We start from the raw sequence: 27,345 nt of genomic DNA on the forward strand, positions 1-27,345 counted from the left end.
CCCATGGCGAATTTAGCTGCCCGCATTTTGGATGTGGACGTCATTTTTTTGGGTGACAATTTTTTGACGCGCAGCAAATTTTTCCAAGGCAAATTTTGTCGCCCGTTTCGCAAATAAATTCACCAATGGCGAAGCGCTTGCATTTTGGAGGCGGGTGACAATTTTTTGATGTGGCTGATGTTTTGACAGGCAGCAAATTTTTCCATGGCAAAGTTTGTCGCCCATTTTGCAAAAAAATCCACCAATGGCGGAATGCGGAAATTCGCCGCAAAGCCATGCCTGGTGAATTATCGCTCCCATCACTAAATAAAATATTGTTGCCTAAAGAATTGAACTTCCAGGAACATTCTAAAATAAGAGCTTCTGTATGTACAAATTAGGTCAGAGAGACTGTATAAATGTTTTACTAACCCCTAAGGCACATCAGTTATTTCTCATTAATATGTGCTCCATCATTGCTATATTTACCATGAATTCTTAGAAAATTAGATTGCATTCAAACTCTTTCTGCTGTTTGTTTGCTCTCCCACCCAGCTGTGATAATCTTTAAAAAAAATATATGTTAAATTGGGAACAGCCATGCTGGGCAGCTGCTAGCCCGATGTGGCACGGGTACCCGCAGAGAGGGACAATGCTTAGAATTAAAGCTACTCATAATTGTAAACATTTACTTCAAATGAGCATAATGTTAGCTTTTCTTACACATTTAATCTGTGGCCTCTGGAAACAAGATCCCCTCAACAGAAGCAAAATGGAACCGGAATAATTGAAACAATACTAGGGATGGGCAAAATAATTCGACAGACGTTGATTTGCATCGAATTTCTGCGTTTTGCCATTGGCGCATTATTTCAAGAAATGGGCAACAAAATTAGCCGTGAAAAAATTCAGCACATGTCCAAATATCTATCTACCTATCTGTCTGTCTAATATCTTTCTAATATCTATCTGTCTAATATCTATCTACCTGTCTGTCTGTCTAATATCTTTCTAATATCTATCTACCTGTCTGTCTGTCTAATATCTTTCTAATATCTATCTACCTATCTGTCTGTCTAATATCTTTCTAATATCTATCTACCTATCTGTCTAATATCTTTCTAATATCTATCTACCTATCTGTCTGTCTAATATCTTTCTAATATCTATCTACCTATCTGTCTGTCTAATATCTTTCTAATATCTATCTGTCTAATATCTATCTACCTATCTGTCTGTCTAATATCTATCTAATATCTATCTACCTATCTATCTGTCTGTCTACTATCTATCTAATATCTATCTACCTATCTGTCTAATATCTATCTATCTATCTATCTATCTGTCTAACATCTATCTAATATCTATCTACCTATCTGCCTGTCTAATATATATATATCTAATATCTATCTGTCTAATATCTATCTATCTATGTATGTATGTATGTATAACTTTATTTATAAAGCGCCACAAGGGTACGCAGCGCTGTAAAGTCTTACAGAATACAAAATTACACACAGGGAGGACAAGTGATATAATAAATAAATACAATAAATACATATATATATATATATATATATATATATATATATATATATATATATATATATATATAAGTGCCATGTGGTATGAGACACAGTAGGAAGGAGGTCCCTGCCTCATCTATCTGTCTAATCTATCTCCCATATGTCTGTCTGTCTGTCTGTCTCTCTCAAATAATAGAAAATCAATGCATTACCATCTAAAAGCCTCAATGCCCCAGTGGTGGCTGTAAATGTTGCCCTAACATTTTATTCTGACTTTTCAAAGCAGTAATGGACATGGACCAAAATGTTGAAAGTTTGGTCATTTTAATTTGGGGGTGAATACAATTATTTTTCAGTAATATCCTGGGTGCACAGCAGTTTAAGTTGACTTTATATGCCTTTCCTTCCATGTTTATCTCCTTTTACTAAATCATAACCAGATGTAAACGTAAAGCCTTCTCTTATTTTCACAGCCCTCTTTTCATAAAGTCTGGGCTCCTAAGCAAACACAAGGCCCGGCTGTTCCTGCCAGCGATGAGTAGCATTGCGCTTGATATATAAATGCTAAAGGCCCGTGGCATTTCCCTATCTTCCTGTATACAATGCAGAACACAACAAAGAGCAGATAAATTCCGTGATGCGTCAGGCTTCATATCACCCGTTGAGCTCTACCAAAGGCCAAACATGTTGACTTCCTACATTTTTCTCAAATGTCAATGAATAAAACAAAATGTTTGTAGGGAATCAACATTCTACTGAGCTAAGGTAGGATTCCCATTGCCAAGGAGGATGTTTGCTTTGATCCTGATTACCTGAAAGATAATGTCACACACAGGAGCATTTGCAGCAGTGTCTCCATCCAAATGTGACATATTGTTCCTTACTGGGAAAAGTAACTGATTAATTTGAGGGCAATTTGCAGCCATTTCACACTGAATTGTTCAATTCCAACGGATGCAGATAGAGGCAGAAATCAAATCTTACCAGATCCATGCATCTCTAATAGGCCAGTGTGTATATTTCATAGAAAGGCATCGGTTACAATGACAATATACCATTTTAAATAATTGGCCACATAGTCCATTTCTTTATCTATCAATGTTTGGCAGCAACTTTTTCTATAGATTGAGCCTTAATGTTGTGCATATTTCTGTTTATTTGAGTGGAATCAGTCACGCATGCTCTGATAGGCTAATGAAACAGTGTTGGGCAGGTTTCCATAGAAAATGATTCAATATATTTGAATATAACAATAGTGATGAGCGAATCTTTCCCGTTTGCGAAAAATCCACGAAACATGTTTGTCGCACAACTTTTTTTGCTGTCTGCGTCTTTTTTGTCACAACCGTGCCCATTTTGCCACGACTGCACCCAATTTGACACGTCATCAGCTTTTTTGATGCGACCGTGACCATTTTGACGCGACCGCGACTTTTTTTGACGCTCAGCAAAGTTTTCTGTTGTGAATTTTCGCAGAAATTCTCTCATCACTATACAGGTATATGACCTGTTATCCAGAATGCTCGGGACCAAGGGTATTCCGGATAAGGGGTCTTTCCGTAATTTGGATCTCCATACCTTAAGTCTACTACAGAGAAAAAGGAAATCAGTTGTAAAATTCTGAATTATTTGATTAAAATGGAGTCTATGGGAGATGGGCATTCCGTAATTCGAAGCTTTCTGTATAACAGGTTTCCGGATAAGGGATCCCATACCTGTATTATTATACGCTACAACCCCCCCCCCCCCCCCCCACTGCAAATCATGAGTTGCTTTCCAAATCCTTAAGGGAACAGTAACACCAAAAGATAAAAGAAATTTAACTACTACTAGCGTTTGTTTAAAGTGATGAGCAAAATTTTTTGGCAGGCTTGGGAACAGGTGCAAAAATTGGCCACAGGAAAATTTGGTGTGCGTAGTTGCACGCTACATTATAACAGTGGGTGTGGTTTATAATTGCCAGAGGGGCTTATTTTTGGCACACCCTACTAGGTGTGGTGCACATAACATCACTTCACTTTTTTTACCCCAATTCAAGCACTGATATACTTATAAAATAGAATTATTATACAATTATAAATGATATCATTAATACATTATATAAAGAAGAGGGGTGTTAGTATTAGATTCAGATTTAGTTGAGGGAGAAAAAGGTTTGACGTGAAAACTTATGGATGCAATTCAATTCACAAAAATGAAAAAAAAAAATCCACAATTCCACAAAAAATATCCACAATTCCACAAAAAAAATCTCATGGTTTATCACATGAAATCTCTATTGATGTCTTTGGGAAAGAAACTGGAACTGAAACTCCTCGAATTTCTGTAATTCTCTTCCGTAAATTTTCACATAATAAACCATGAGATGAACTTTTTCTCACCATGTCAAGGCACCTCATTATACATTGTGCTTAACCCCTCCAAATAACTAGACTTACATAAAAAAAATATGTATAACTATACTAAACTAAGGGGCACATTTACTAATCCACGAATCCGAATCACAAATGGGAAAAAATCGAATTGGAAACAAACATTTTTGAAGATCGCAAATATCACGAAAATGCTTACGAAAAAATTGTATCAGTCACGATAATATCGTATTGGCGATCCGAAAGTCACGTAATTTTCGTACCGAACAATTGTAAACAGCGGTAAAACCTTTCTGATTTTTTCGTGCAAACGTCCGAAAAAGTCGTGCGGTGTACAAAAAAGTTGTGCGGTGAACGAAAAAGTCGTCCGGGCGCCCGAAAAAATCGGCGAAAATACGCTCGAGCATTCGTGCTTTTGTAAATGTGCCCCTAAGGGGCACATTTACTAATCCACGAATCCGAATCACGAATGGGAAAAAATTGTATTGGAAACGAAAATTTCAGAAGATCGCACATATCACGAAAATTCTTACGAAAAAATCGTATTAGTCACGATAATATCGTATTGGCGATCCGAAATTCACGAAATTTTCGTACCGAACAATTGTAAACAACGGTAAAACCTTTCCAATTTTTTCGTGCAAACGTCCGAAAAAGTCGTGCGCCGTACGAAAAAGTCGTGCGGACGCCCAAAAAAAATCGGCGAAAATACGCTCGGAGCGTTCGTGCTTTTGTAAATGTGCCCCGAAGTGTGGATCTTAGTATCACAATAGCCTTGGATATTCTGATTGTTCAAAAACTCATCCAGGTCCCTCTTATAGGCATTAACAGAATCTGCCATTACCCCATCACTAGGAAGGGCATTCCCCAACCTCACTGCCCTCACTGTGGTTGCTATGGGTAACTGCTCCTAGGCAAACTTAGTGTCTTTTATTACATAACCCCATTACAGTCTTTGAACCAAATTTCAACAATGTGCAGTAATATATTAATTATTGCAACCATATTAATTTATACATGACTTATAAATACACACACACACACTAAAGGCTGCATTGGCATTGAAGGTAGTATTGGGCTATAGTTTGTACATAAAGGAATCACATCCCCTTATTCTAGCCCATATTGCAGCAATAATATGCCGCTAAGAGACAGGACGTCAGAGCTAACCTACATATTAAAGCTGACCAACTGCTAGAAATACATCACTTTTAGCAGCCAGTCAAGGTTAAAGTGTAGGTAAGTGTTGGTGTCTTGTTGCTTTTAGCACCTAGTCTGTGCTACAACCTGGTTAAAACAAGAGTGTGTGATTTCTGTCTGTCCTATATATATAGTACCAACTGTAAGTATATTCATTCATCTGTAATAAACAACCTAGGTGGTTTAACCCAATATAATACCAGAATAAAAAGATATTAGATATTGATATTGTTTTTTTCTTTTCTGTTTGTATTCGTTACATTTTACTTTCAGCCCTAGAACTGCGCTTTTTTGTATAGCGCTTTCGGTGTGAAATGGTTTTAATGATGCTGTTGGCCATTGTATAAACTGACACAGCCGCAGTTTTGTGATAACTGTCCTGATATTGGAAAAAAAAAATGACGTAAAATGGCGTCTAGATACATAAGATGTAGATGTCAGAGAGAGACTTAATAAAAGAAAATCTATATGAAGCTGATCAAGCAATTCATGAATCTTGCTGAATAGCGTGACAAATTGAGAAAATCGAGTTCAGAATATATTTTGACTGAGAATACAGCAGGGAGCCATTATACCGGAACCCATTTTCTTATTTTGGTTGGGAATTAGACCAGTGGGTAGTGATGAGCGAATCTGTCACATTTTGCTTCTCTGAAAAATTTGCAAATCTTTTCAAAGACTTGAAAAGACTATTTCCTTGGGCCAGGTTGGAGCTGCAGAGTGCCATTGAGCCCTATGGGAGACTTTCCTTGGGCCGGGTTGGAGCTGCAGAGTGCCATTGAGCCCTATGGGAGACTTTCCTTGGGCCAGGTTGGAGCTGCAGAGTGCCATTGAGCCCTATGGGAGACTTTCCTTGGGCCGGGTTGGAGTTGCAGAGTGCCATTGAGCCCTATGGGAGGCTTTCCTTGGGCCGGGTTGGAGCTGCAGAGTGCCATTGAGCCCTATGGGAGGCTTTCCTTGGGCCGGGTTGGAGCTGCAGAGTGCCATTGAGCCCTATGGGAGGCTTTCCTTGGGCTGGGTTGGAGCTGCAGAGTGCCATTGAGCCCTATGGGAGACTTTCCTTGGGCCGGGTTGGAGCTGCAGAGTGCCATTGAGCCCTATGGGAGGCTTTCCTTGGGCTGGGTTGGAGCTGCAGAGTGCCATTGAGCCCTATGGGAGACTTTCCTTGGGCCAGGTTGGAGCTGCAGAGTGCCATTGAGCCCTATGGGAGACTTTCCTTGGGCCGGGTTGGAGCTGCAGAGTGCCATTGAGCCCTATGGGAGACTTTCCTTGGGCCAGGTTGGAGCTGCAGAGTGCCATTGAGCCCTATGGGAGACTTTCCTTGGGCCGGGTTGGAGCTGCAGAGTGCCATTGAGCCCTATGGGAGACTTTCCTTGGGCCGGGTTGGAGTTGCAGAGTGCCATTGAGCCCTATGGGAGACTTTCCTTGGGTCAGGTTGGAGCTGCAGATTGCCATTGAGCCCTATGGGAGACTTTCCTTGGGCAGGGTTGGAGCTGCAGAGCGCCATTGAGCCCTATGGGAGACTTTCCGTGGGCAGGGTTGGAGCTGCAGAGTGCCATTGAGCCCTATGGGAGACTTTCCTTGGGCCGGGTTGGAGCTGCAGAGTGCCACTGAGCCCTATGGGAGGCTTCCAAAATCATGCACTAAAGGTTCAAAGTCAGAAAAATTTTTCCCGCCGTTTACGATCGTTCGGATACGAAAATGTTGTGACTTTCGGATCACCAATACGATATTATTGTGATTTTTTCGTAAACATTTTCATGATATTTGCAATCATCAAGAATTATCGTATTTAATCCGAATTTTTCCCATTTCGGCATTCGAACTCGTACTTTCTTGAATAGGCCCCAAAGAAAATTAGAAAAAATGGTGCGTGGGCATCAATTTTTGACACAGGCGACATATTTAGATGTATGGCAATTTTTTCCGATGTGTATTTTGCTGCCTGTTTCACTAAAAAATCTGCCAATGGCAAAACGTGGAAATTCACCACAAATCCATGCCTGACAAATTATTTCTCTCATCACTACCAGTGGGCGTGCTCACCAAATATCATAGCAGGTAGTGGAAGAGTTTCAAGGAGATATAAAGCTATCTATCTGTGTTCAATACAGTAATACCAAGAGGTACTTCTGTTGTCCTGACTCTTCTCTCTTGATCCTATTTTTTAAAAGTTCTTCACTCTTAAAGATTGACCCTGTCAATTAACCCAGAATCGGATGACATATGGCGGCCTAAATCAGCAACTCTCTGGTAGACTGTACTCCAAACAGGTCAAAGTCAAACCTGAGGAGATGTGTCAAAAAAATATTCTATTTATTATCACATGGACTTGACCATGATCTCAAACCCTGTCAACATGGTCCCTTGAGTAATAGAGAAGCTGCAAAGTAAGTCAATCTTAGACACAATTTCTTTCACACTAAAGGGAGAAACATCTTGTATTAAGGATGGACACTTACGGTCCTGATGCTTTCAAAATGCCCGTCTTCTTTCTCAAAGCTGACAGGTTGCCCGTTCAGAATCCAGGAGAAGGAAACATCGAGTAAGGGATCATGGATCGCCTTGCAGCTCAAGACGATGCTCTCTCCGACGGTTAGTTCAGTCCTCTTCGGCGTTAATTCTATTTTAGTTGGTTCTTAGTGGAGAAAGCAAAGGTTAAAATGTTTAATTAGCAGCCCGGCATAATTAGAAGCATACATTTATTTTCCTCTTAATCCAGTCTTAATTAAATAAATATTTCCCCCAAGGCATGAAGACGATTAAACATTACATTACCTGAATATTTAATGGTATTAATTCATGGACTTGATTACTTTAATACCAATATATCCATATAGGTTTTTCTAATCCCTTTATCACAAATAAAGTAATTATGTTTGGTTAATTTAACAGCAGCCATTATTTCATGTATTCTTTATGATGGTCACAGCATATGATTTTTTTTGTTCTCATCGTTATTTTTAATACAATACACATTAGGGTACGCAACGTAAGTCACTTCCACTATTCGCTTCCCATTAATGGTGAATGGGTGGGTTTATGGCTCAAGGTTGTGGTAATCCCAACACAGGGACATCCACACAGTTAACAGAGGAGGCTTGGAGCTCCTGAGTAGCCTCATGTCATGGTTAGTGATGGGTGACATAATTCGGCAGGCATGGATTCGCTTCAAATTTCTGTGTTTCGCCATTGGCGTTTTTTTTTTTTGTGAAACGGCTGACAAACTTCACCACGGGAAAATTTGCTGCATGACAAATAATTGTCACCCATGTAAAAAAATTGTTGTAGGCGTCAAAACAAAATTGTTGCGTACGTAAAAAAGATGACGCATCAAAAAAATGCCGCGTACGACTATTTTTTTGATGCGCAACATTTTCACTGTTTCACAAGTTTTTCGATGTTTTGCTAATCTTTTTAAAGATTCACGAATTTTTCACCGAAGTGAAATGGTACAGATTCGCTCATCACTAGCCATGGTTTATAAAAAAAATAGGTATTAAATGCTTATATTTAGTTTGCAAAAAATATAATATATTGAATTGTGCGGTAATTTATAGTGATGAGTAAATCGGCCCTGTTTTGCTTCGCTGAAAAATTCGGCAAAAGGTTACTTTTTTACGTACAACTTTTTTCTTACTCCAAATGCAAAACAGTCAATGGGCGTTTTTACGGTGACTATTTTGTCTCGCCAACATTTTTGTCTTTGCAGCTTTTTCGTCTTGGCTAATTTTTGCCGCAGTTTCACAATACAATTCGCCAGTGGCGATATGTGGAATTTCGCTGCAAATCCATGTCTGGCAAAAAAGATTCTCTCATCGATAGTTATGGGTGAAATAATTCAGCAGGCATGCATTTGCGCCAAAGTTCTGTGTTTCGCCATTGGCAGATTTTTTGCCAAAACAGGAGACAAAATTTGCTACGGAAAAATTTGTTGGTTCGTTGTCACCCACGGCAAAAAAAATGTTGCACGCCTAAAAAAAAGGATGTGCGTCAAACAAAAATGTTGTGGCTGTTGTCTTTTTTACGCATGCAACATTTTTTTTCTCCTGTGTAACATTTTCGCCATTTCGCTAATTTTTCCCCATTTCACATATCTTTTCAAAGATTCACAAATTTTTCGCCAAAGTGAAATAGGACAGATTCGCTCATCGCTACTCATCACTAATTTATAGTATCAAATTTATTATAAGAATATCAAATGGAACACAATAAATAGTTTTGATTTGGGTTTTTTTTTGTTTATATTGATGGTTTAATCAATTATCCAACGTGATTGGAACAACTTTGAAAAGTATAGGTTGGGGGGGTCTTGATTCAAACTGTAGAATACTAAGGGGTGCATAAATGCATAAATCTGCCCCTAAGTCTATGCTAGTGTTGTCTGGAAAGGGTAAGTAAAATGGACTACGCTAATTTTTTCCAGGGATGGTGCATTGTTTTCCTTAAAAAAGCAGTGGCCCAGAGAAAAGACTTAGCAATTGAATTCCCTGTATCCGCAATATGATGGCCCCCTCCAGTGAACAGGGTTTTTCTTGAACTTTAATTGTACTGAAATGCTGATCTTCCTGGGTTTATTCTTTATATCTTGTAGATTGTAAGCTCTTTTGGGCAGGGCCCTCTTCACCTCTTGTATCGGTTATTGGTTGCTTTATATGTTACTCTGTATGTCCAATGTATGAAACCCACTTATTGTACAGCGCTGGGGGATATGTTGGCGCTTTATAAATAAATGTTAATAATAAACATAATAATATTTACTGGGGGTACCTAATATATAGGGTTCACTAAAGCTACGTGGGACAGATTCTCATCACTATTACCTTCACATTTGTGTCTGTAAAATAATAAACCATGGGGTGATATACAGTGGTGTGAAAAACTATTTGCCCCCTTCCTCATTTCTTATTCTTTTGCATGTTTGTCACACAAAATGTTTCTGATCATCAAACACATTTAACTATTAGTCAAAGATAACACAAGTAAACACAAAATGCAGTTTTTAAATGAGGGTTTTTATTATTTAGGGAGAAAAAAAATCCAAACCTACATGGCCCTGTGTGAAAAAGTAATTGCCCCCTGAACCTAATAACTGGTTGGGCCACCCTTAGCAGCAATAACTGCAATCAAGCGTTTGCGATAACTTGCAACGAGTCTTTTACAGCGCTCTGGAGGAATTTTGGCCCACTCATCTTTGCAGAATTGTTGTAATTCAGCTTTATTTGAGGGTTTTCTAGCATGAACCGCCTTTTTAAGGTCATGCCACAACATCTCAATAGGATTCAGGTCAGGACTTTGACTAGGCCACTCCAAAGTCTTCATTTTGTTTTTCTTCAGCCATTCAGAGGTGGATTTGCTGGTGTGTTTTGGGTCATTGTCCTGCTGCAGCACCCAAGATCGCTTCAGCTTGAGTTGATGAACAGATGGCCGGACATTCTCCTTCAGGATTTTTTGGTAGACAGTAGAATTCATGGTTCCATCTATCACAGCAAGCCTTCCAGGTCCTGAAGCAGCAAAACAACCCCAGACCATCACACTACCGCCACCATATTTTACTGTTGGTATGATGTTCTTTTTCTGAAATGCTGTGTTACTTTTACGCCAGATGTAATGGGACACGCACCTTCCAAAAGTTCAACTTTTGTCTCGTCGGTCCACAAGATATTTTCCCAAAAGTCTTGGCAATCATTGAGATGTTTTTTAGCAAAATTGAGATGAGCCATAATGTTCTTTTTGCATAAAAGTGGTTTGCGCCTTGGAAATCTGCCATGCAGGCCGTTTTTGCCCAGTCTCTTTCTTATGGTGGAGTCGTGAACACTGACCTTAATTGAGGCAAGTGAGGCCTGCAGTTCTTTAGATGTTGTCCTGGGGTCTTTTGTGGCCTCTCGGATGAGTTGTCTCTGCGCTCTTGGGGTAATTTTGGTCGGCCGGCCACTCCTGGGAAGGTTCACCACTGTTCCATGTTTTTGCCATTTGTGGATAATGGCTCTCACTGTGGTTCGCTGGAGTCCCAAAGCTTTAGAAATGGCTTTATAACCTTTACCAGACTGATAGATCTCAATTACTTTTGTTCTCATTTGTTCCTGAATTTCTTTGGATCTTGGCATGATGTGTAGCTTTTGAGGTGCTTTTGGGCTACTTCTCTGTGTCAGGTAGCTCCTATTTAAGTGATTTCTTGATTGAAACAGGTGTGGCAGTAATCAGGCCTGGGGGTGACTACAGAAATTGATATTGAAATTGAAAATTGAAATTGATAAACCACGGTTAAGTTATTTTTTAACAAGGGGGGCAATCACTTTTTCACACAGGGCCATGTAGATTTGGAGTTTTTTTTCTCCCTTAATAACGTAAACCTTCATTTAAAAACTGCATTTTGTGTTCAATTATGTTATCTTTGACTAATAGTTAACGGTTTTTGATGATCAGAAACATTTAAGTGTGACAAACATGCAAAAGAATAAGAAATCAGGAAGGGGGCAAATAGTTTTTCACACCACTGTAACTAAATAGAAATAATGATTTTGTGTGAATATATATATACATATAATGTATTTGTATTGGTTTTTTTTCTTATCTGTAATATATTTGTATTGTATTGCATGAAATGTGGCAAATTAATTCACTTAAATACCTAAATGTCCCATGAATAACCTGGAGGTGTCAATCAGCATTTAATCCCTCAATATTGCACCAAAACAGTGATATTCATCATATACAATTGGTGAAGAGTCTCTGCCCATTACAAAATAAACTCATTCAATCAATGGAAGCAGAAGAAGGACAAGGTGAGGACAAACCTATTGCATTGCAGATGAAATATAAATCCCAAATGTGAATTTCTGGAGATACTACATTAGCTTTGACTTTAACATGAGATTCATAGATGTTTGTAAATATATTATTTGTGGAACGTTTTTAAGCTCATCTGTCTTTGTTATTAGGCTAGTCATATGCAGTTTCAAGTCAATCCTACCCGTGTACCTATTTGCGGTTACATACTGTGCTGCTAGCCATGATTTGACCTTGGGAGATCCCAATATGAGCCTTTCGGATCAGAGCGTTGGAAAGACTCAAACACCATTACCTGTTCTGTAAATAAGATCATTATTATGGTAATGCCCACAGCCGCCTTTCATAAGCGCATTCTGAATTCTATTTTATGTTGGCTGCTGCCCTCAAGCCTCACTTTCACTCTTTCCTATTTAGAGCCGGCATTAGCTTTGCACTCGTCACTCAATTGCTTTTATTATATTGCTTTTCTATAGCATGGATTGCACGGCGCTCACTCAGTGTTAGAAAATAACAACATAAACTCATTTTACCTCTTCCTACACTACATAATATTGCACCCTATGACTGCATTGCAACTGTAAACGCTCTGCTTAACTTCATCTAGATACAGGTATAGGATCTGTTATCCAGAATGCTCAGGATCTGGGATGTTCTGGATAAAGGATCTTTCTGTAATCTAGATCACCATTAGTGATGGGTGAAATGTTTCGGCAGGCATGGTTTCGCTGCAAATTTCTGTGTTTCGCCATTGGCGGATTGTTTCGCGAAATGGCCGAAAAAATTTGCCATGGAAAAATTTGCCGCACGTCCAAAAATTGTCACAAGAATTGTCGCGTGTCCAAAAATTGTCACAAGAATTGTCGCGTGTCCAAAAATTGTCACAAGAATAGTCGTGCGTCCAAAAATTGTCACAAGAATAGTCACGCGTCCAAAAATTGTCACAAGAATAGTCGCGTGTCCAAAAATTGTCACAAGAATAGTCGCGTGTCCAAAAATTGTCACAAGAATAGTCACGGACGTCAAAAGAATAGTTGTGCATCCAAAAATTGTTGCAAGAATAGTCGCGGACGTCAAAAGAATAGTTGTGCGTCCAAAAATTGTCGCAGACGTCAAAAGAATAGCTGCATGTCCAAAAAATTGTCGCAGGCGTCAAAAGAATAGTCGCGCGTCAAAAGAATAGTCGTGGGCGACAAATTTTTTCACCGATTCACGAATCTTTTGAAAGATTCGTGAATTTTCCGACGAAGCAAAACGGGACAGATTCGCTAATCACGATTAGTGATAAGCGAATCTGTCCCATTTCGCTGAAAAATTCACGAAACGCTTGGAAAATTCAGGAAACAAATGTTTTTGTCGCACGTGATTTCTTTTTGTTGCACGTGTCTTTTTTTTTATGCAACCGCACCCATTTTGGCACGACCACTACTTTTTTTGACGTGCACCGAATTTTTTCGCAGTGCATTTTCGCCGAAGTTTCACAAAACAATTCGCCAATGGCAAAATACGGAAGTTCACTGCAAATCCATGCCTAACAAAAAATTTCGCTCATCACTAATCACCATACTTTGTTTACAAAAAAAACATGTAAACATTAACGGGGGGTTATTGACATTCGGATTTTCATGGTTTTATATTTTTTTTTTACAAAAACCACGACTCATTCTAAACTAAAATATCTGAATTGAAAAAGTACAAATGAAAAAAAAAATTTGGAAAAAAACCACGTTATCCAAAACTTTTTTGATTTGTTGAAAACTATAACTGTTTTGTATTGTTGCACAAACGCCAGCATCAAAAAAATCTGAAAACCACTAAAACCACAAAGCAAAGAAAGATCTTCCAGTTGTAAAATGGACACCTGCCATTGACTTTTACATGGTCTCGACAAGTTTTAGCTGTCACAGTTTTGTTGCAGAATAAACTGCATTTTTTTCTGCAACAAAATCACGTCTTTAGGGACAAAAACCTGAACTGAAAAAACTGAGCAATGGTAAATGCCCCAATAGGATTGTTTTGCCTCCAATAATAAATCAGTCTACTGTATCTTGATTGGGATCAAGTACAAGGTTCTGTTTTATTATTGCAGATCATTTTTTAAAATGTAAATTATTTCAACAAAATGGGAGTCTATGGCAGATGGCCTTCCCATCATTTTTGAGCTTTTTGGATAATGGGTTTCCAGCTAATGGATCCCATATCTTCACTGGTAGACTCATCTTCATGTATATTAATGCCTAAATTATTTCTACCTGCCTATACTGCCCCCAATGTATTTGTACATACTTCAAGTTCACTGTACTGTATAGTGTACTATAATGTATACACTAGTGATGAGCGAATCTGTCAAATCTTTCAAAAGATCCGCGAAACAGGCAAAAATGTCGTTTGGCAAAAAAACTGTCGCCTGCGACTATTCTTTTGTTGCCCGCGGCTATTCTTTTGTCGCTGTGGCTATTATTTTGTCGCACGCCTATTATTTTGTCACCTGCGGCTATTATTTTGTCGCACGCGGCTATTATTTTGTCGCACGCCTATTATATTCCTTTTTGACGCCGGCGACAATTTTTAGACGCGCGGCGAATTTTTCTCATCCGTTTCTGGAAACAATCAGCCAATGGCGAAACGCGGAAATTCGCCGCGAATCCATGCCTTGTTACCCTGTATTGATACATGTGTAATGACAATAAAGTTGAATCTAATCTAATATAATCTAATCTAAATGGAATTGAGCATTTTCAGCACACATCTGTATCTTTGGGGCTCCTTGGTACATAATGATGATAAGCCAACCCACGCCGCATTACTTATGAATCTTTTCCATGATCACTAAACCATATTTTGCAATATATTATAATTATTAATTACTCAATGTTTAACAGGTTTAACAAATCACTAACGGGTAACATAGTAAGAAAAAAAAGTTAACATATTATCAATGGGTGAAGACTAGAATAATCTAAATATGAGTTTTAACACCATAGCACCTTGATATTCACTTTGTAAATGTTAAATGGGGTGGCGGCGGAATGTGACAACACCATGAATCGCGGTACTAAACGCTCTGCCATTGATAGCAAGTTGGATGTCTCGGCTTAATATCATATTTAGGGATATGCCTTCACACATTTACTCACTGTTAATTTTGGATGCGGCAGTCACGTACATGAAGAGCTGAATTATGAGTGTAATTATGTTCTGATTGGCCTAAGCCTGTAAGTGTTCTGGTTTTACTTACTTATCACAGCTTTACAAGTCCATATATACATATGCTCTTGGTATTTAAAACCGAATTACTGGATTTAATACCCGAATACTGAATCTACAGATACATATGGAGCTGTGTTTATGGGCACGGAACCTAGAACAGGTTCATTGTTGATTAGTTTTTGCCTCAACTGTTTGAGTGTCATTTAACAGGGTATTATCCCAAATGGGATTACATTTTTCTTGCCCCATTCACTTTGCATATTGCAAAGCAGGTTCGTAAATGGATGACTTAATATTTCTGGATAGAAAAAAGGAAAGATGTGCTCACCACTTAACAAATTTAAACCATTAGGTGGGGGTGCAATGAGGGTTTGACCATAAAATTCATGCAATTCAGTCATCCCCAGTCTGGCCAGTCCTAAACTATTAACGGACTTAATAAGGATTCTACAGCTTTATTATACATTACCTGCAGTATTACTTTACAACAGGGGTGACCAATACCTCGATCGAGGTCCACCAGTCGATCCCCCATGGATTTCTGGTGGACCGCGATCAAGCCGTACACATTCACACCGCATCGGTCCGGTCGATCGCGACCAGAAAAAGCCTGGCCACCCCTGCTTTACAAGGTTAAAATGCCCAAATGATTTCCCTATTTATTGGCCGCCACTGGGATCACATGACTGTAGCTGGGAAGGGTAGGAGCTACAACATGGAGCTGACCATTGCTCCTGTATAAACTATAGCAATATTGGAAAGTTGTGCTCGACCACTAAATTTAAAAACCATTATGTGGGGGTGCAATAAGGCTGCGACCACAAAATCCATACAAAGATCATAAAAAAAAAGGTCCTCTGCGCTCGCCCATTATCAAGGACATTAAGACATTTTTTTTACACATTAACCAACTAATAAAATACTCTATCACGCATATTTATTATAGCGTGTAAGCCAACATCACTGGAGATGTTGTCTATAGTAACCAATCAGATCTTTGTTTTTGTTTTGTAGCTTGTAGGTAACAAATCTGTTCAAATCTAACTGCTGATTGGTTGCTATGGGCGGGGATGTTGGCTTACACACTATAATAAATATGAACCTACATCTTAATAAATCCAATGAATGATTGTAGGACTTGACTGTGATGCAGTTGGCCAGCTTAGCTGTATATGGACAAACTAAGGTCTTTCTTCGTATCTGTCTGGCTAAATTTGTTAAATTGTTATACAGAATTAACTGAACTTTAAAACAAAATATCCCCAACAAAAAAGTTACCCCATGCCTGTATTATGAAGCTTTATGTTAAAAAAAAACTCATTTACTAAATGTAGTAAATACCTGTAACAAACACCGATGCCACAATCTCTGCCAAACCAAATATATTTTCCCCGCGACAAGTGTATCTTCCTTCATCTGACTTGGAAGCATTTAAGATCCGTAGACTTCCATCTGGAAGAACAGCTACCCTGAAAGAAAGTGTCCGTTATTTTAGACGTACACAATTACACGTACATACATGAGCAGATGGTACAGACATGTTGATGAAAGCTGTGCTCTGTTTGACTTCCCTTTAGGCTTTATTATTAAGGAAGAAACTTCAGGGCAAAGGGAAATAGTCAGGGAAAGATATGAGGTATAGGTAAAGTTTCCTAACTTCAGAGAACTTGGATAGGTTCTTTAGGAGATCACCACGGGACATGACAAGCTCAGCCTATGAAGTCATTTCTAATTTGAGATGCAATGCAATTCAGAAAAACTCGCTGTTCATCACATGAAAACTCAGTCTATAGGGAAAAAGCTGGAATTGAATTAGGAGAAACGTTTTTTTCTCCTCGAATTGAACCTTGTCCATGAATTCTCACATGATAAACCATGAGACTGGTTCCTGTCTATCCACACTGGTGTATTAATCACTACCACATGTGTATCTGTCATTGGAACTAGTGATGAGCGAATCTGTCCCATTTCGCTTCGCCAGGAAAATTTGCGTATCGTTGAAAAGATTCGCGAAATGGCAAAAAAATCAGTGAAACGGCAAAAATGTTGTGTGTACAAAATAAAATGTCGTGTATGTCATTTTATGACATGCTCAACAATTTTTTGCCACGCGTGTCAAAAAAATGTTGCGAGCATCAAAAAAAGTGTCATGTTTTCTATGCAAAGGCCAAAGCTCGCAATATGAGAAGCTTCAGGGTTCAGATGTACAAAATACTGCAATATACTCATGGGTTGTTTATAGTATAGTGGAATGCAAAAAAGCTTCATTAGTTTTGTAAAAATCCCAATGCTAGATTGCAGTGCAAAAAGTAAAACTTCACAATAGTTCCTTGGTCTAGAATGAGGGACCTGGTGTGTGTACTAGCCACTGTTCCTTCAGGCTGAGCCATAGGAAGTTTGGCTTGGCAGTTTATGTTAACGACATTTTTCTTTGCCTTTGTTTTACCTGATTGATGCCTAAAGATAGTAGTGTAACAATAGAGAAGGGGTCCCAAAACTTTTTCTTACCCTTATATGTAAAAAGAGTTGGGGAGCAGTTCAAGCATAAAAAAAAGAGTTCAGTGGGAGCTATGATTGGCTATCTGGTATCCCCTGTGTGAACTGGCAGCCCATAGCAGGCTCTATTTAGTATTATGCTTGGTTTCTATGCAACCAAAACTTGCCTTCTAGCCAGGAGTTCAAAAATAAGCACCTACTTTGAGGCCACTGGGAGCAACATCCAAGGGGATGGGGAGCAACATGTTTCTCACGAGCCACTGGTTGGAAATCACTGCTATAGAGGAAGCAGACCCTGTAGGGAACAGGGGGCCTGGGCTGCTTCCTCTGTAGTGGTAATTAACTCCCTCTACCCCAGCAGCCCACCTAATTGCAAGCAGGGAGGAAAGACACAGGTGGGTGGAAGATGCCTGTGGGACGTGGGCAGGGAGTGGGCTGATTGGGATCTCTGAGTGCTGGGTCCCTCTGAAGATTTATTTGCTGGGGGGCCTGGCACACACTAGTTACATTACTTACTAAATACATTTGGATCCAGCTTCAGGCAACTACCCAACGAAGAAGATATTTAATACTTTCTTCAGAGCTCATCAAAGTCCACTTCTACCTAGCCCTTGTTCCACCATATTCTCTCTATCTATCTCCCTGGTTTTTGACCCCTGGCTCCAAATTTGTATTCCTGTTTGTCCGACATGTGCCCTGACCTTCTGCCTTTCTCCTGGACTTTTTTGCCTGCTGCCTGTCCAGAACTTCTCATATGGATATTTGTAGAGGCATCACAGTTAAAAATAAATCATCCATTATTTATGAAGCATCAGTATATTTCATACATTAGGAGTAACAAATTCCAGCATCTCCTTGGCACGGTCATTTAAATGTTTGCAGCATTAACAAATTCTCTCTAGTATTGCCATGGAGATGTGCCCCATTACGTCCTCTCGTTTCTGCTGGTATTATACCCAAGCACACAAGAAATAAAAACCACGGTATTTCTGTGCATTTTATTCTTTCGGAAAAGTGAAATCAAACCGCTGATAATTAGTAAACAACTTCTAAGCACAACGCTCCATTTACCTGCTCGGCTAATTTGTTATTTTCAGCACAGAACTTGGATATATTACTCCATTTCTAAAGAGCTTCTATTTGCCTTTTGTAAAGAAAAAATGTATGTATTAATAAAAATATAATTGACACCTCTAGCATGATTTTAATGGCTCTGCTTCTTTCAATTCATTATAAGAAATTAATGGGAAAGAAACAATGGAGGGAAAAAAAATAAACAATCTCCGCTACACATCAATATTCTATTCAGATGCCGAAAGTTGTGCTAATGCTGCAAAAAAAAAAAAAAACAGAATTTGCACACATAAGCGAAACTGAATGGAGGATTCCATGTTTGAATCACAACATGGATATTCCTGACAGCAGATAGCACTGGAATAATGCAATAGGGGCTAGTGATGAGCGAATCTGTTCTGTTTCGCCGAAAAATTCGCGAATCTTTCAAAAGATCCTCGAAACGGCGAAAATGTCATGCGGCAAAAAAAATTGACGCCCGCGACTATTCTTTTGTCGCCTACGACTATTATTTTGTTGCACGGCTATTGTTTCGTCGCCCGTGGCTATTCTTTTGTCGCTTGTGGCTATTATTTTGTCGCACGGCTATTGTTTCGTCGCCCGCGACTATTACTTTGGCGTGCAGCTATTGTTTTATCGCCCGCGCCTATTACTTTGGCGCACGGCTATTGTTTCGTCGCCCGTGGCTATTATTTTGTCGCATGGCTATTCTTTTGTCGCTTGTGGCTATTATTTTGTCACACGGCTATTGTTTCGTCACTCGCGGCTATTACTTTGGCGCGCGGCTATTGTTTTATCGCCTGCGGCTATTACTTTGGCGCACGGCTATTGTTTAATCGCCCGCGGCTATTCTTTTTTGACACCGGCGACAGTTTTTGGATGTGCGGCAAATTTTTCCGCTGCTAATTTTTTCATCCGTTCAAAAATAACTCCCTGGTTTGGGGGCACTGAGAGCAACATCCAAGGGGTTGGGGAGCAACATGTTGGCCCCGAGCCACTGGTTGGGGATCACTGGCTTAATACATAAAAACTTTCCCACGTTCAATTCATTCCTATGGGATTTTAAGTGTTTTTATCAGTGAACTTTCACCTATTGATAAATACCGGTACATTTCTAAAAATCCCATAGGAATGAATAGAACTGGATGAATAGAGTGGGAAAGTTTTTATGTATTAAGCTCTAAAGGTTACCAGATCAATTAAAAATTCCTAAAATAATATATTTAAATTTTTTGAGTTGACACATAATAGCAGAGAATGAGCAAGACCCAATACCATCAAGTTTAAACCAACAGGTTCCAAGCTCTCATATATATATAAATATGGATACATAAGGGTCTATTTAATAAGTTTATAGGGCTTATTTACATCCGCAAATGCAGAGAGTAAGTGCAATTTCAAGTGCATGTATTTTTCCCACAATGCAGCATTTTCCCCAAAGCATTTTCATTGCAAGTGGGACACAATTGTACAGAAGACTATTGTTGTAATTTCTGGTGTTCTGTGTTCAAGTGATGTCTGCAACTGATTCTTTAGGTATGAGAATGCTGCACCTATTGCACCCTGGGGCTACTGCCTGGTCAGGAGGTTGTGCTAGTTCCAGGGTTCCCCCTACGTCTATGCAACTTCACAGGGGTGCAAGGAGACCAATTTTGATGCAAGACGCATGCCCGGAAAGTAAATGAACCTTCATGAGTTCAAAGAGATAGGCACAAAAGTGAATGGAAATCACCATGTTCTTTTTCCCACAATGCAGCACTACCTCCCAGTAAAGGTCCCCAGAAACAGGAGGGGTCATTTATTATGATCCCAACAGAGATGGAAGAGCAGTAAGGTTTGCAAAAGTAGGCCCTGCTGATTCATAGAGCCAGGGCCAGAACTAGGGGTAAGCAGAAGAGGTACCTGCCTAAGGTGCAACAGTGAGAGGGCACTAGGCAGGTACCTCTGTGCCAACCCCTAGTCCGGGATCTCTTACCCAGCCCAGCGACTGCACTCCCCCTCTACAGTGTCCCCGCCTGTGCGTTCGCGCACGTGCTGGGGGGGGGGGGTTGGGGAGGGCTAAGCGGTGAGGGCAAGGGGGCCAGTCAGATTGCCTACGGCACCCATCTGACATGGCTCACTTCTGCATAGAGCACTTTAGTCCGCTGTCTGGCTGCGCTTGAGCCGAATAATAAATCTTATGCGATGTGCAGAGAGCACCAAAAAAAAAAAGAAAAAACAGGCAATCTTTGCACTTGTGAGCCCTACAGTATGTATAATGTATAACTACTCTAATAAGCATATGACTTCATTATTGACAGCAAGATGTGCCTTTAACTTGTTTTCATGAATAAAATGGGACATAAAATTTCAGATAAGTTCTGTTTGGCATGCTGAATGTTCTAAGCATCTCCCAAAATATCCCATGTGGTAATTCCGTCTTGGGGTAGAACATCAGCTGACTGACAGTTATGCTATCACACCAATAATATCACGTTTAATATAGCACATTATCATAGCAACCGCGGTCTCACATTCACTGCTTTTTTGAATCTTTGCAGATCCGATTTGGAATCCAAATAAAGTTTATTTTAGAATATTTTAAATTAAGAACCCAATTTAGAAGAAAAGCTGTGATTTTTAATATCTAACTTTTTTTTGCCATGTTACAAAACATACAATGCAAATGCAGCGAACACAGTGCAAATTTGAGCGCAATGCAGAGTCTGAATTCCAGCCTCATTGTGGATGAAACAGACAATTTTTTTTATGCAATTGTGCGGCACCTACTGTAATAGTGTCCCATTCACTAAAACACGCACAAATGTGCGTTCACTTTGGTGCACATTGGACACAATTGCAGCAAATATTTTTGTAGTCTGTCTGACGTCATTTCCATTGTTCATTTGCCACAAGTGTGTTGTGCCTGTTGACACAGGGAACTTATTGTCCTGGTCTGTGAACCCCTTTCCACCGGTCATCAATGCACGGGCAGTATGCAAACTGTATAGGGCAGGGGCATCTGATCTAATCTGTTGTCGAGGGCATCACATAACAAAAATACAGTCCTGGTTGGTATTACTTCTAGTGCATAATATTAATAATGGCATTAGTGACCGGTACACTTCACCGGTCAGTTGAGGAGGCCCTTAGGACCAGAGAAAATGGAGGAACAGGGCCATGACAGGGCTAGGAGGAAGACCCAGGAAGTGTTAGGGCACAAGGGATTATGGGGATTGTAGTCTGGACTGTGATTGGATAGAGGGTAAGGGGAGGAAATAAAAGGGCTGAGCAGAAGGGGATTTGGTGCCAATTTACCGAAACAGCTAGTTAGTAGGAGAAATGGCGGAAGTTGTGCAGATCAGAGGCTAGGGGTTGCGGTAATTAGCCAATGGTAAAAGGGGAGGGACAGAAGATAAAGGGAGGAGTCTCTGAAATTTGTTCTGCTGGTTAACAAGGGATCTCCTCAGGAGCAGCCTTCAGCGGCTAGGGCTGGAGATCCCGCTGGATAGTGTTATATAGTAACGTGTTGGCATAGAAAACTTACATGATTGTTAATTATATGTAATAAACTTGGCTGTGGCCTTTTCTGAGTGTTAGTAAAGGAAGGGGGTGGTGAGTTGGGGAAAGGGTCCAGACTTGACGCTGCCCATGTCATGTTATTCACACAACCTGCTAATGTAGTTCCAGTGTTTCCCGCACTGATGGGGGCAGATTTATGTTTGCTCTAGGCTTTCGGCTTGACCAATCATGAAGGAAACCCCATGTAAGTTCCATAAAAAAAAATAAAAGTATGTATGTATGTATGTATATTTTTATTTATAAAGTGCTACTTATGTACGCAGCGCTGTACAGTAGAATACATTAATACAAACAGGGGGTTAATAAGATAATAGATAAATACAAAGTACAACAATAAATACAAGATACAGTTACAGTTGCAATAAGTTAAGAGTCAAAGACACAATAGGATGGAGGTCCCTGTCCCGTAGAGCTTACAATCTATATGTATTTTTCCCCAAGTGGGCTTTCTTAAATAAGAAAATGTTTGGCACCTAAAAGCTTGAGCAGTCATAAATCTGCCCCTTATTCTTATAATAATAAATACATATCTTCATTATTATATCACACATTAAAACGCTCCAATGCTACAGGCCTGTAATTTCTATATTCCTGTTGAGATAAGTGATGTTATCTAAGGCAAACCCGTAAAGCTTAGGCATAACTCCATTACTTCGCTATATTATTCAATGAAATGATCGCTTTTTATATCTTATTTCATGTACAGCCCCCAACCTTAATAAGCAGCAGTGGCCCCCCTGTAAATCCATGATCACAGTTCATCCTCAACAAACAACAGGATAAGAGCTGACGGCAAGACTGAGAGATTATACCGGGGGTGAGAGAGGAATGGAAAGGTCATTTAAAATTAATTTCCAACATGTGCTTTTTATTGCTCATCCTCATTAAGGGGAGAACATGTCCCAGGCGCTCTCCAAGGAGCAGCAACACAACCTTTTCTACTGTTTATTTAGTTTTAAGTTAAAGTAATGAGGAAGGGATTGTATTTAAGCTCCTTGAGAACCATTACCTTAGGAAAGGTACAGAAAATAATACAGACATTATAAAAAACTGTTATTTTCAGTATTACAGAACGCTTCACTATACAGTATGGTTTTGGGTTGAAGCCATTTAATCTTCATTTAGGTGATTTTTTTTTAGGATTTTGTTGTCTGCTTCTAAAGAAATGTATATTTTTGTACTATTAAATCTCAAGTCTTTTACTCGCTGGTAATTGCACTTTATCTGGCATGATGAAACACCCAATAAAAGAAATTTTTAAGCAATTTTCCAATAAACATTCATTTTACATTTACAGTGATTTTAAGGTTATTTGTAAGTGGAACTGCCATTGAAAGCAATATCTTTTCCTCTGCCCCATCTGATGTGCTCAAAATAAACTTTTCTTTTTAGAAGGATACACTGCCCCATCTCCCTCCCTGCCAGCCTTTGTCTGGGGGCATTGGCAACATTAGGCAAGTAATCTGTTAGAAGGCAAAACATTCAAGTGTATGAGCCCTATTGCACATGTGCCAAACTGAGTTCTGCAAGGGGGGGGGGGGGGGTAAAAAAGGCTGGCTGGGATAGGTCAGGCAAAGAGGGAAGTAGGTTGGCCAGGAGGTGAGGAGGCTGGCAGGAAGGTGAGAGGGGTGACCAGAAAGGTAGAAGACTGGCAAAGAGGTGAGGAGGCTGGCAGAGAGATGAGAGTGATGACCAGAAGGGGAGAAGACTGGCAAAGAGGTAAGAAGGCTGGCACAGAGGTCAGAGGGGTGACCAGAAGGGGAGAAGACTGGAAAAGAGGTAAGAAGGCTGGCACAAAGGTCAGAGGGGTGACCAGAAGGGGAGAAGACTGGCAAAGAGGTGAGGAGGCTGGCCGAGAGGTTAGAGGGGTGACCAGAAGGGAAAAAGACTGGCAAAGAGGTGAGGAGGCTGGCAGAGAGGTGAGAGGGGTGACCAGAAGGGCTGAAGACTGGCAAAGAGGTGAGGAGGCTGGCAGAGAGGTGAGAAGGGTGAATAGAAGGGCAGAAGACTGGCACAGAGGTGAGAGGGCTGGCACAGAGGTCAGAGGGGTGACAGAAGGGGAGAAGACTGGCACAGAGGTGAGGAGGTTGGCAGAGAGGTGAGAGGGGTAACCAGACAAGAAGACTGGCAAACAGGTGAGAAGACTAGCAAGAAAAGAAAAGGGCTGACCTGCATATAAGAAGTGTGGCAGGGAGGTGAAAGGAATGACTGGAAGGGACGAGGGCTGGCATGGAGGGAAGAAGGCTGACAGGGCGGAGAGAAGGTTGGCTGGGAAGGGTGAGGACTGGCCTTGAGTAGAGTGGGTTGGTTGGGAGGGGAAGAGCAGGTGCATTTGCTGGCAAATTAATGAGTATTTACTTAAGTATAAAAGATGGTGGCATGGGGGCATACAGTTCAGCGTAAGACATTTAGGAGGCTTTAATTTGGGGGCATTGTGGTCTACCAGTTTCACCTTTTCTTCTACATAAACATCTGCATAGAATATCAATTACAATTATAAATGGTTCTAAATTGTGGGGGGCAAAAGTTGCGTAAATAAAGGACAGCATCTCAGGATAAGCTTTTTGGGGTGTATGCCTATTTAATGTTTTGGTACTCTTGAAACACTCTTAATAGGCTGATTGGGAAAAAAGTAATGTATCTCTTTATACGTACTGTGTGTATGGATTATGAACTAATGAACTAAACTTGGTGCCCAACGGTGGGCTGGGTATGGCAGCATCCAACCACATTTATACATTCAAATATACATTGAGAAATGACCCCCTTAGGCTATATCCCTCATACTTAAGGGACACACATCATAACCTGTGACCTGTAATATTGTTGGCTTCTTTCCTACCACCATGGCAGAAAGACAAATGAGAAGATCCAGGTATTCTGCTGAAATAACTGCCTGCCGCTTTATGGCAAATAACAGCCTAAAGGCTTTCCCTGCAAGACCACAATATTATGTTCAGAACATAAAGATCAAGCTTCTGATTGGCTTTATGTACAAGAGTACTGACTCATTTAGCCTTTGGTATTTCCGCAAGTTCTGATCCGAGCAACCTATCTCACTGCATTAGGCTATATGGATATCACTTCAGGGTCTTAAAGTGAATATAGAGAGAAAGTGCAGTTTGCAGCTAGCAGATGGGACTCTCTTGCTGCCATTGTAAACTATATTTGAACCCGGATCTAGTAACCCATAGCAACCAAACAACAGCTGGTATTTACTGGTCTACAGGTACGAATTACAAAAGATTTGTATTTGATTGTACTGTGCGTATTTTCTGCAACTTTTTTGTATTTTGTGGCAAAACTTACGGGACAAAATCATATTGTCGCGCCAAGTAGGAAAGTTTTGGATTCATGCAAGCTTCGGTATTGTGACTTTCCTTGGGCCAGGTTGGAGCTGCAGAGTGCCATTGAGCCCTATGGGAGACTTTCCTTGGGCCGGGTTGGAGCTGCAGAGTGCCATTGAGCCCTATGGGAGACTTTCCTTGGGCCGGGTTGGAGCTGCAGAGTGCCATTGAGCCCTATGGGAGACTTTCCTTGGGCCGGGTTGGAGCTGCAGAGTGCCATTGAGCCCTATGGGAGACTTTCCTTGGGCCGGGTTGGAGCTGCAGAGTGCCATTGAGCCCTATGGGAGGCTTCCCTTGGGCCGGGTTGGAGCTGCAGAGTGCCATTGAGCCCTATGGGAGGCTTCCCTTGGGCCGGGTTGGAGCTGCAGAGTGCCATTGAGCCCTATGGGAGGCTTCCCTTGGGCCGGGTTGGAGCTGCAGAGTGCCATTGAGCCCTATGGGAGGCTTTCCTTGGGCCGGGATGGAGCTGCAGAGTGCCATTGAGCCCTATGGGAGACTTTCCTTGGACTGGGTTGGAGCTGCAGAGTGCCATTGAGCCCTATGGGAGGCTTCCCTTGGGCCAGGTTGGAGCTGCAGAGTGCCATTGAGCCCTATGGGAGACTTTCCTTGGGCCGGGTTGGAGCTGCAGAGTGCCATTGAGCCCTATGGGAGACTTTCCTTGGGCCGGGTTGGAGCTGCAGAGTGCCATTGAGCCCTATGGGAGACTTTCCTTGGGCCGGGTCGGAGCTGCAGAGTGCCATTGAGTCCTATATTCATATAACTTAGTGCTAAGTTGGGTCACATTTCTAAGGATTTCATTGCTCTATGGTCAATAACATTGTACAACCAACTATATCACTCAAGACCAATCTACATTTCACAGTGACCAGTTACTTGGCCTTTTCCCCAGTTACATACATGGCACATCTCCAGCACCTGTTCTTTGTCCTTATTGAAGTGTGACAACCATGTTATAGACTATAACAACTAAGGGGTTGAATAAAAACAATGGTTTAGGTCAACTGATATATGACGTTGGGCCATTTTGATGGTTTTTTAACATATAATCCTTTCTTTTATCTCCACTTAAGCATGGAAGGGAATATGGAGACAAACAAAACTGAGTAGGAATGTTTTCTATAAATGTGAGTGTAGGACTGTGTCTGTATGCTGTTGTTATTCATGCCAGTGTTGTAATAAAGGCAGTAATATGACATTTCATAGTAGTGCTGCAATCCCTTGTATTGGATCCCCCATTTACGACAACATTACTCCACCCCCCTTTTAACGGACTATGAGTAATATAGAAGTAACTGGGGTATCCAAGACAAGAGATTGCAACACTCTAATGGCATTCTCTGAGCAAGTGCCAGGGTATAAATGACATCAAGAATGGGGTATGTTTTGGGGTATGTTTTTATCGGGAGGGGGGGCGTTGGCTTACTACTGTAGTAGCAACCATACTATGGGCTGGTATAGTAGCCTTAGGACACTAGAATATTGCTAAATAGGTATGTTTCCTTTTAAGGTTTAATTGCCTTATTAGTAGTATACTAAAATAAAGCTAAGCCATTAGTGTTAGAAAACTACAACCTAAACCAATGAAGTAATATGCACCAAATCAAACATACAAGGTTAAATCCTAAAAAATTCCTTGCCCACATACTTAGATATAGGGAAAAATGACCAGCAATTATTGCCATGATATAGACGTACACTGATAATTCTGGCCGAGTGTTCATTCTGATAAAGAACCCCAATAAAGATGAATTCTCTGTTAGGACACGAAATGGTGTGACAATATGTCTCTTT

General features: G+C 40.4%; 1 protein-coding gene across 1 annotated transcript in view; it reads right to left on the reverse strand.

Moving 5' to 3' along the window:
• The window catches only part of cntn5 (contactin 5), a 778,158-nt gene that overhangs the window by 90,522 nt on the left and 660,291 nt on the right, over nucleotides 1-27,345 (reverse strand). The window contains exons 15-16 of the mRNA XM_018091747.2: nucleotides 16,418-16,545; nucleotides 7,540-7,715 (exon numbers count right to left, since the gene is read on the reverse strand). Coding sequence (XP_017947236.1) covers nucleotides 7,540-7,715; nucleotides 16,418-16,545 — 304 coding nt within the window. The remainder of the gene's footprint in view (nucleotides 1-7,539; nucleotides 7,716-16,417; nucleotides 16,546-27,345) is intronic.

Source organism: Xenopus tropicalis, chromosome 2 (assembly GCF_000004195.4).
Source record: "Xenopus tropicalis strain Nigerian chromosome 2, UCB_Xtro_10.0, whole genome shotgun sequence".
Classification (NCBI taxonomy): Eukaryota; Metazoa; Chordata; class Amphibia; order Anura; family Pipidae; genus Xenopus; species Xenopus tropicalis.